The sequence below is a fragment of the Hesperophylax consimilis genome, chromosome 9 (assembly GCF_061612785.1).
Source record: "Hesperophylax consimilis isolate HC1 chromosome 9, BYU_Hcon_1.0, whole genome shotgun sequence".
Taxonomy (NCBI): Eukaryota; Metazoa; Arthropoda; class Insecta; order Trichoptera; family Limnephilidae; genus Hesperophylax; species Hesperophylax consimilis.
The window spans coordinates 37,398,847-37,409,828 of NC_142844.1; the positions used below are offsets into that span (position 1 = coordinate 37,398,847).

The 10,982-nt window shown below is 34.9% G+C and overlaps 1 protein-coding gene across 1 annotated transcript; it reads left to right on the forward strand.

Annotated features, from left to right (window-relative positions):
* The first annotated feature begins 5,182 nt into the window (after nt 1–5,182).
* Nucleotides 5,183–10,734, forward strand: l(2)dtl (WD40 domain-containing protein denticleless). The gene is made up of 4 exons (XM_089635468.1): nt 5,183–5,355; nt 6,121–6,314; nt 7,504–7,627; nt 7,756–10,734. Exons 1-4 carry the CDS (start codon nt 5,313–5,315, stop codon nt 9,405–9,407), a joined length of 2,013 nt encoding a protein of 670 aa, XP_089491594.1. The 5' UTR covers nt 5,183–5,312; the 3' UTR covers nt 9,408–10,734.
* Nucleotides 10,735–10,982: the final 248 nt, after the last annotated feature.

Sequence of the window (10,982 nt, forward strand, 5' to 3'; positions counted from 1 at the left end):
ACTGCACTCGGTCAAATATCTGTTATCTTTTCTCTCCCATACTTCAAGGTTTGTGTCTATGTATTATTTGTATTCTTAATCTTCTACATCTTCATAATAGGGCCGACAGATAATGCTATACGCATCATGGCTTGGCCTATTTCAGCATATCGCTCGCCATACAATCCAAATGGGAATTTGATCTGTCACAGGCTTAAGTCATAACTCATAACCCAAGCATAACATTAGTAGATATGCCAAATTAATAATATGACGGTTTCACCAAATTTTAACAACACAAAATATTATCTATGTATCTTACTTTCAAAATAATTTCATTTTACTAATTAATAATTTTAATTTAGGCATAATAAAATTACTATCTTCTTCTATAGTATGGTGTGGGGCCAAAAGGGGACATCAAGCCTCAACCTATTCCGCTGGGGAATTAACCTGGTACATACCTGAAGGTAAAATTCACGTATCGCCCAAAGAGGGGTCACTAGTCCCCATATATATGTATATCGCGAAGAGTATACCTTTTTGCCTTTCCAGTAAAACTCAGATATTAGTTACCATTTTCTTTCATATTTACCATTTTAACCGGACTTCGCGCCCATCTTCGACCAAAAGTCAATTATTAAGTAACTCAAAAAGGTAAAAAAGTTACAAAATTGAGCGTAACTCAAATTTGTATACAGTATTGAAGCCCTTTCGAGTAAAGTGCACATTTTATGTCTGCACTCATCTCTCGTTTTTGGCATCTATTGGCAAGGAATTTTTTTCCCGGATCCCCAGTATTGGGGTGGAGAGGAGAGTAATTTTGTCAGAATTGTATAGATAATATCTTAACAAAAAAACAGTTGATAAATTTTTTTAATTGAGATCGATTACTGAATACTTTTTCTAAAATTACCCTAACTATAGAGCGTGAGATGTAAAAAACAACTTAGATATCGCAGAAATCTGTTGTTTGGTGGATGAGTATTACCCCCCTCAGGTGCGGAAGAGTTAAAGGTGCAGGCAATATTGTTGAGTATGTATTTGGTAGTCTGCACCACACCACATTCTAACAACCGGGTCTGGTCTGATAAATAAAACACGCATACACAATTCTCAAATTACTCCATATATATTTTATTTTAACCACTATGTTATCATCCAAGCAATTAAAACAGATTCTGAGATTCTAAACTTTTATCCATCTGAAAATATTCATGACACAGATTAAAATTTTGTAAAATAAAACAGACAATTTTAAGCGATAAATAAGTATTAAAAAACGTTACAAAAATATATTCACAATAGCAAAATTTATGCAAAAAGGAGGAACAATCACATTTTATCTCATTTGGTTTTAATGAAATGGATTTCACTGTTCAAATGTGAAATCCCTTTGATATTATTTGTTTGCATCACAGTTAGTTCATAATAAACTTATTTTTTTCGAATCCAACATTTTAAACATAATTAAAAACAACTAATGAGAAAAACATTAAATTTAATTCATAATCAATAGAACAACAAATACAAAAGAGAGAAAAATATTTATTCATGTTCAGATATAAACCCTTCAGGCTAATTTGTTCGCTTTTGGGAACAATCAATTATGGTCTCACAGAAACCATTATTTCTGTTGTGGTGAGAAATATAGTTTAAACTAAACGGTGTTATAATGAGTAAACACCACGCTTTATATTCAAATCTAGAAGTTAACCACACAAGAATTAAAATGTACACCTTTATGAAACTAAAGGTTACGACAGCAATTTAAAAAAAACTTATGAGACTTTGTGAATTTTTTTTAAATTACTTTTGTATAAAACGACAAAAAATTGAAATGACGTTAACATTTATAATACATTTGTATAATAAAATGCATGTGTTTTTATATATTTTTTCATCTTTGGTAATTTTAGTTACAAAAAACGTATGTGATTAAAAAAAAAAATATTATGTTTGCATTAAAAAATTTTATATTTCAAAAAATGTATGTTTATTTCTAATAATAAAACTTGAAAGCGTATTTCATCAACTTTCAAAAACTGTTTTCAGTTTACGGATATATTCAGATATTCAATTTTTTTGGTTTTTATTGCAAAGTGGAAATACTCGGACCTTCTCATAGAATATGTCTGAGGATTGAAGAGTTAATATGGCACACAAACTATTCATAAATGACATAGTTTAATATAGCCGATGTTCATATAAAAGAGAAACCAGATTACTAAGAGCACTTTGGAAAAAGATAATTATCTAGCTTATCATACATATAACATATCATATTGTAACATTTACTTATGGAATATAAAAAATAACATTTACAATATAAGGGACCAAATTTCTCAGAAAGTTTAACATGGAGCCTACGAAATGTTTTAAATGAGTTATTTCATAATTTATATTATGCATGTTAAAGCTAATCCCCTTATAATAACCCCAGTGTAGATATTACACACCACATAAGGTCTGAAGAGTGAAAAACTTGACTTATTACAAAAGCATAGATATACTTAAAATGGCATTAAGCCAGGCTTAAGGCCGTGTTAACTATATCAACGCTGAACCGGTGCGTAAGAATCTAATAAGGAAGACGGTCAACGTGCAAAAATACATACTCATATTAGGAAAATGTTTTGCAAAGAAACAGAGATAAATTTAAAAGAGAGTGGGGCGATGTTACTTCCGGAAGACAATAGATTTGTTAACTAATTAATGACCTTCAGATAAAAATGAAGTGGTTTGTTTAAATTGAATCCTTGAGGAGTAAGTGGAATCTGTGTTGTGGGTACTACTGGATATATAGTGAGTTTCAACTTTAGTGTACACCACTGACACATTCTGCCCTCTCTGCGCAGCCAGGCCGCTGCTGTCGGAACTGCCGCAATCGGAGAAACCGGCCTTGTTCTCTATCTTACTCAGAGGTGCACAGATTATACCATCAGGGTCTGTACAAGACTTGAAGAAAGACTTCTTGGACAGCCTCTGCTTATCGCTGAAGCTGTTTTCAATTGAAGAAGAACTGGTTTTGCTTGTATTCAACGCTGACTCATTCTTGCGTTTGATTTCTTCACTGGACTGCTTGAAGAAGTGCTTCTTTTTTATTAGTGTTTTATTTCTTTTAGGAATATTTTCTGATTCGTAATTAGCAATGTCAACCAAAGACTGATTTAAGTTCGCTGAATTGAGGTTGGAGGATGTGTTTCTATAAACATTGGCTATATTATTTCTGAAAAAGGTTGATTTGTTGCAAGCATTCTTAGATTTAAACTTAAAAGGAGAACTTTGAATTCTGGGACTTGCCGCTATATCAGTATGTCTTTTAGCCATATTAAAACTCTTAGATTTTCTATTGATTTTAGCTTTATCATTGACATATTGGATGTAATTGATGGTTAATACAGAACTCTCACTGTCATAATCATTCAAGGGTCCCTGTCCTCCCAGATTACTATCTTTGAAAAACTTTTGTTTAGGACATTCGGCTAAAAGAGTATTTGACCTTTTATTACTTTTGTTTTGTATTTTCTCTAGTAAGTGATGGTGACCATTAGATGCTGGCAGAAATGTATTTCTGGGTGATGGTGAGGATTTTTTCATTGTATCTGCGTTTTCAAATGTCGACGACATTCTCTTCCAAGAATTATTGTTTCCATGAATTTCTTTATCAATAAAATAGTCTTCTGTGACTGGCGAAGACTTTTCAATAATTTGTTGGTTTTCGCATGTTAAATGACTTTTCTTGTTTGGGGAAAATTTTAGTCCCAAACTGTTGGTGTTATAACCAGTGTTAAAATGACCGGTGGAGCTGTTGATTGAATTTTGGTGAGTGTCAAAAATATGGGAGTCGTTTGTTTTCTTGACACTTCCGGAGAATGGATCGTCCTCTTCGGGATCGTAGAGACAAGGGGGGCGGGAGGTCAATACCCAGAACCTTATCTCTTCATCGCTCTTGGGGACGGGGCTACGAGCTGGAGCTACATATTCAGTGTTTATTTTGTCCAATATATTATTACATCTTTGATTGGTGGAGACAAAACTGATCTCCTGAGATATATTGTTCATCTGACTGTTGGTTGAGATCAGCTCAGTAGGCGGTGCTGAGAGAATATCTCTAGCCAAGCTAGATGAAGGAAACACGGAACTTCGATTTGTGCCTACTCTGAATTCATCTTCATCGTCACTTAACACAATTGTGAACTTCTTCATCTTAGAAAACACATTATTTTAAGAAATTTTGAACAAAACATGAATTAACTGACAACTGTTGACAATCATTCAAAATGTACATTTTGTTTTTTGTCTATGATCAAAAGTGCTGCCACTTGTCAAAAATGATTTTCTGGGATACACTCGTATTTTAATGTTATTTATTTGGATTATTTCGAATAAAAAATAATAGCAGTTTCGACCTGGCTTATTGTAGAATCGACAAACATGTAGACTTTAAATTTTACTTGAAATTAATATTATACCCAGTTAAGCTCTCTGAATTTTTTTCTCTTCTTTCCCTCGAACTAATTCTTCACCAAATGTGTTCTAAAATAGCGAACTGTCTCTGCAAAGTAAAACAAATAAAAAATTGTTTGCCTGAATGACCCCTTACTATTAATCTTACATATTGTTATAATTTTTTTTGTTTTATTTTATAAATATTAAAAGATTACAATTTTGGTGACTTTCTCAACTACCACACTAGGCTCATGCCCGAATTATGGTATTTTAATAGATTACTACGTGTACTAGGTTAATACATTTTTTTCTAAATGGATAACATTTTCTCTTACTAAATTAATAATATTCTTATATTACTAATGAAGATTTTGATGAATGTGAAAAAAATAGTGCGAGGATGCAAATATATATACTTTAAAGGTTTCATTTGAACATTTTAATGTTATGGACGATGAAAAAAATTTCTTTCTATAGAGGTTTTTATTCTTTTTTTAGTCTACAATTCACGTACACGCAACAAAAAATATTGATTTTCACATGTTATGTACCGAAAAAAAACACATTTTTAATTGGTGATCATTGGTGTCCCCAGTGTATCGGAAGCGTGAGCAGAGAGTGGTTTATTTATGCGTGAGCAGGTGTGCGGTCTCTTTATTCACATCGGGCAACACTGCGTATTTTAGTTTATAAATAAACATGGCCGTCTCCCGCGCATTTTTTTGACGTTACCATAGAACGGTGACATTTTTACCAATTAACTTCGCGCTAGTTTGACGTTTAACTAAATATTTCATACCAAAAATATCTCAACTTCTAATAATACTTTGTTTAGTGTAATGTTATATGTGATAAGTTAACAATAACGGTGTATTTTCAAAATGAGCGACGTACAAACCCTCATTGAACGAGAAATAGGATTGTGTGAGTATTAACTTCATCCCTAACTTTTAAGATCTAACATTGAAAAGTTTTTTAGATCAAGGCCGTCAAATTTAAAAATGAAATCTTATCGTTATAACATATATTCCTAGCAATAATATTCCTCTTTTAATACTAGTCTTCCATTGCTGAATGAACACTAGCCAAGCTTATTAATCCGCATGCTGAGTTGCTGACTTTATTTCATAGAGTTCAAGACTTAAACTTCTCTTCAAAGTGATAAGGAATCCAGGTTTGGTTTTCGCAATACTTTATGTATGAAGTAATTCAACCCTTAAGCGGGAATCAGACGGTTCACATTTCGTTCATTACTGTCTTTCAATTTTCCTCTTCGAAACGTCTAAACATAAAATGAAACAAAGGTGCCGAATGAATGCTTTAGTGAACCGATCCGTCGATGTTGTAGTCGATTTTGGCATTCGGCTTCTTTCACTCACCCTTGGAATGAAAGAAAAATGAAACGTCTAAACACAAAATGAACATTTCTAGGGCTCGTTGTTCTTGTTCTTGTGTTTCCTTTCTCCTACAACATGGATCTCTTCAAGACCCACATTAACTCTTTCCTTTCCTTAACAAGTCCACCTCTACACATCATCAGTAAAGATAACGTAGGCTATGAGATAAACCTCGAGACCTTCTGTGTCGAGTGAATATAGAAATAAACATTCCAAGCAAATGACCTTCAAACTGTTGATGGGGAAATGCATGAATCAGTTTTAGTAAAATGTGTTATATTTGCGTTTACAGACAATCCTCGTCACTATGATAATGTGCTGCAGCGCTTGGGGGTGACGTGGCATGACTCGTACCACGGGATCGCGCCGTGCGTCGGCCCCGACTTCAACCCGGAGCCGCCCATCTTCGCCTGCAGGTTTGCTGAAACCCCCGGCTTTGAACACTTTGTAGCCATTGCCAACGAAGATGGCGGTGTGGCTATTCAAGTAAGTAAAATACTTTTTGCGTGATAACTATGTTATGTTTCAGTCCCTTGCGGTGATTTTTCCAAATATTATTATTAATGTATTGTGTCCTTCCAGAGGGGTAATCTACAAAGACTCAATATATTGATAGATGTTAGAAGCCTTTGTTCTTGTTTTATTCTTTCATAAATCAAGGAGATGAAATCGTCGTTCTTGACTGAAAACAGTATTGACTTGATCCACGAATCCTGACTTTAATTTGCTTCATGCTCTCATTATATTTATCACACATAGAATATTCCTGACACGCGTGGAGCTCTTAACACTACAAATTGAATCTATTTTCATGAGGCTAAAAATTTTATATTATGAAAAAATACTGGTTACTAAAAACTAATGACAGACAGTGAATATTGTAAAAGAATTACCAATGTTCCACTATTCTCTCATTCATAATAATCATTGGCAAATTTTAATGGCAACTTTTGTACTACCTTAACGGTGGCAGAGAAAAGAAAACACAGTAATGCCTAGTTCACACGAGACAGGAAAATATTGTAATGTCCAACTTCAGACCTATTGTCCTACATCGGACCTACTGTCCAACTTCAGACCTATTGTCCTACATCGAACCTATTGTCCAACTTCGGACCTATTGTCCAACTTCGGAACTATTGTCCTAGTATAAAAGAAGTTTGAAGGTCAGGAGAATGGACCAAGACATTGTCCTAGAGATCAGTGGCGGTTCGTGGCCTACCTCATTGGGAGTTCAATTGGAGATTAAAAAGGGAAACAAAAGGTATAACAAATCTCATAGGTGCTGCGCACTCAGGCAGCTAGTGGATTCCCAACATTTCGATTTCCCATTACTAAATTTATAACTATTTACCTAGGTATACCATCGATTGCATAACAAATAGAGAAAAATAGGGCAACTTTTTCTTCTATGGAAATAATCTCCTGAGGATCTTCTTATAATTTAATTCAATTCCAGTGAAGATCTGCACTCCATTTTTATTATTTAGTTCGTCCTCCAACAATTCCTATACATCCTTTTGAACTACAGTCAAATTGTTGTATTGTCCCATTGTCCTATCCTGTCGAGACTGTTCACAGAGCTGGGACAGGACAATATTGTCCTCGTGTGAACATGGTATTAATATGTCCATTTTTATTTTCTCTCAAAAGTGTTTTTTTATTTTATTTTTAGGATACTCTGTTTGCTGCCAAAAATAGTGGTGACCATCCTCCAGTGGAAGGGTTCCAGTGTCACCAGAATGCGGTGTTTGACCTCGCATGGATGTCGGGGCAAATGAAATTTGTCACTGTTTCAGGTATTTATTCAAAAATTTGTTAAGCAGGTCTAAAATATTTGTACCCACTTTTCATCTCTCTACTCTACTTAATTTCATCTTCCATTCTTATTCTCTTGAAAATTCATCAATATTAAATAAATTTTCAGGAGATCATTCTGCCAGACTTTGGGATGTGGGTTCTGGCTCGGTGAAACAAAGCCAGGTGTTCTACGGCCACACAAAGTCCGTGAAGACGGTGGCCTTCAGGCCGGACGACTGCTCCGTGTTCGCCACCGGGGCCCGCGACGGCAAGGTGCTTGTGTGGGACATCCGCGCTAACCTCGGGGTGGACATCGTCAACAGACCCGATAACTCCATCAACAACTGCCATCCCATACATTGTAACAAAACTCCTACTTCTGCCTCCAAAAGATCATCCCGGCTAGTTCCAGAGACGCGAGCAAACAGCATCACGGGACTTATATTCCAGAACGATGAGACTCTTATTTCCTGCGCTGACGGAGACGGGAACATCAAGATATGGGATTTAAGGAAGAACTATTCAGTTTACACAAAGGACCCCCTGCCCAAGCAGTCCATCCCCTACTGCGGAAGCTCTTCCAAGAACGGTTACACAAATCTCATCTTTGACAAATCTAGATATGTACTCTTTGCTAACTGTATGGATAGCGTTATATACTCGTTCAACATTACGTCGCACAGTTTCATCCCGCTGCAGAGATACATAGGTCACGAGAATAGCACATTTTATATTAAATCAAGTTTGAGTCCGGAAGGAAATTACCTTCTCAGTGGCAGCAGTGATGAAAAGGCCTACATTTGGAATACAAAGTACTCCGAACCCATTCTGCAGCTCGAGGGGCACTCCGCCGAAGTGACCTGCGCCAGCTGGTGCCAAACTGGAGACATTAAACTAATAACTTGCAGTGACGATGCTAGACACAAGATATGGAGAATAGGAAAAGAGTGGCCTGATTCTGATGATATACAGAATATGCGCGGTTCTGCTAAGCGATTTCCTCCGTCGGGAAAAATTAGAAGAACCTTAGATCAAACACCGCAATCCATCAAGAGAAAGGCAACCGATTTACTTCAATTGTCCTCTAAGAAAAAATGTTTGGGGCAAACTCCTTCTCCTAGCCCGCGATCTGGATCTTTGTCAGTTAAAAGAAATTCTAAAAGAAGCCTCATTGACATGTTAAATGGTACTCTCCCCACAGTTAAGGAGGAGAATGTGGAGAATGAACCAAATCAACTGAACGTCTACAGTGAAGACACTCCTATTTCTTTTCCTTGCGAGGCTTCCACATCCAAAAGCCACTTTTCCAATGATCTGGTCGAGGGATGCATGAAGTTGGATGCGGGGATGTTCAGTGACGAAGAGCAGCAGCAATCCTCCCGCAGTAACATGACTAAATACAACGGAATGAGAACTCCCACCAAGTCCCCTAAGAAACTAGTTATATCTCCTAGTCCCAGGAAGAGGAAGATGCCTTCCCCCGGCATATGCTTTGACTTCCCCAACTACGTAATGAGCGGGGATGCCCCCCACCTGGGGCTGATGTCTCCTCCAAAGAAGATATGTAAGAATATAGACTGGCTGACGCGGCTCAGCATTGAGAAGAATGTCAAACCAAGTACCATTTATTCTCCGACAGGTAATCATCAGGGAGCCGCCATTCCCAATAGAAGAAATTCCCTTTCTAAGAGTAATCCCGATCCGACCAAAACGCCAGTAAGATGCAAAGTCAGCACCACCCTGCTGAATTATTTTTCCAAAAGCACAGAAAAGAAGTGATTACAAGTATATGCTTTTTTTTATCTATAAAAAAATTATTCCTAACATTATTATAAGTTCAAAGTAATGGATGAAATATTTTGACTTATTTCTACTGTATTCTATATTGATATTTTTAATCCCGGTCATTGGTACAAATAATGATGTTCATAATATTGCTCCAAATTGTCATCCTAATGAAATGCCATTTGACTGTGGTAATACATAGTTCTACATCCATAGAAGTATGATTTCTGTAAAGTATAGGAATGTTCCTACAGCAATATAGTATCACCACAAACCTCCGTTTCCTCTTCAAATGGATGAAAGTGTCGCCCGTTTCTCCTGAATGTAGTCAAATGATTTTTATTACAATACGAAACAAATTCATTTTCCCTGACATCTCACATTCAGTTTTTGTAAATTATACATGGGTCATTGCCAATAGATTCTGTAACTTACATGTTACCTACTGGCGTAAGTTACTTTAGGCCACTATGGAAACGGTGAAGTTGTATACATATTTGGATGTGGCTTAGACCAAAATTATGGCTAAACGGTCACAGAGTTTGTTCGGAAACAAGTATTCGAACTACATAACTTTTGGTTTAGTTTATTAAATTATTTATTAGATAAGATCCTTGATTATTATTTTGTATAATAAATAAATATAAACTAAGTTTCAATATGTTGTTTCCTTATTGAATGGTTTCAGGAAACAATTTAATTTAAATATCCAATCTGTGTCTTTGAACAAATTCTTTCTTACTCTGCCTGTATTTTTATATTATACAACTGACTTAAATGAATACGATAAACAGTCTTAAATGTGTCCTAGCTTTCTAATAATTGTATAAAATAGTAATCACTTGAAGAATTTAACTGGTCCCTCAAAAGTACAAACCAAACTTTAGTTGTAAACACTAGTGTAATATGTATCTCATTAGCTTAAGTTTCTTGTATCTCGCACATAGTTGATATAATCTGACGTTCATATTTGAATTAAAATTCATGATACAAGATAAGTGCCAGTTTCCAAAGGCCTAGTCGTAGCCATAAATCAATGAATCGTAAGATGTGCGATTGCACTTGTGATCAGAGGAGCCCCAAAAGCTTTCTTTAAAATAACTACTTACATGCTGATTGTGAATGCACAAGTTTAATAATGGTGCACTTTTACTATTGTCATTAATTTGATTTGTATTTTTCAACTGAACAGTTTTATAAAGAGATTTGAATGTAATTCTATTTTCAAAAATATCTCTTAATTATAACTTTTTAAAAATTGATCTATTTATTCCTTGAGAAATAAAAATATAGATAATAATTCCACAATTTGATGATTAAATAGGTGAATGTTGAAATATTAAATTATTTGTTAATAAAGAACAATAAAAAATGTGTTTAAATTATCTAAGTATTAATTTTATTTAAATTTTTCGGAATATGTTTCGGATTTTTTTGCATAATTCTAGTTTAGTTTATTTACAATATGAAATCTGCCAAAAAAAATTAAGTTTCATATTTCTCAATCTTATAATTATTTTTTACTAATATTAATAAGATTAAAAGGAAGGTCTAACAGAGGTCACAAAA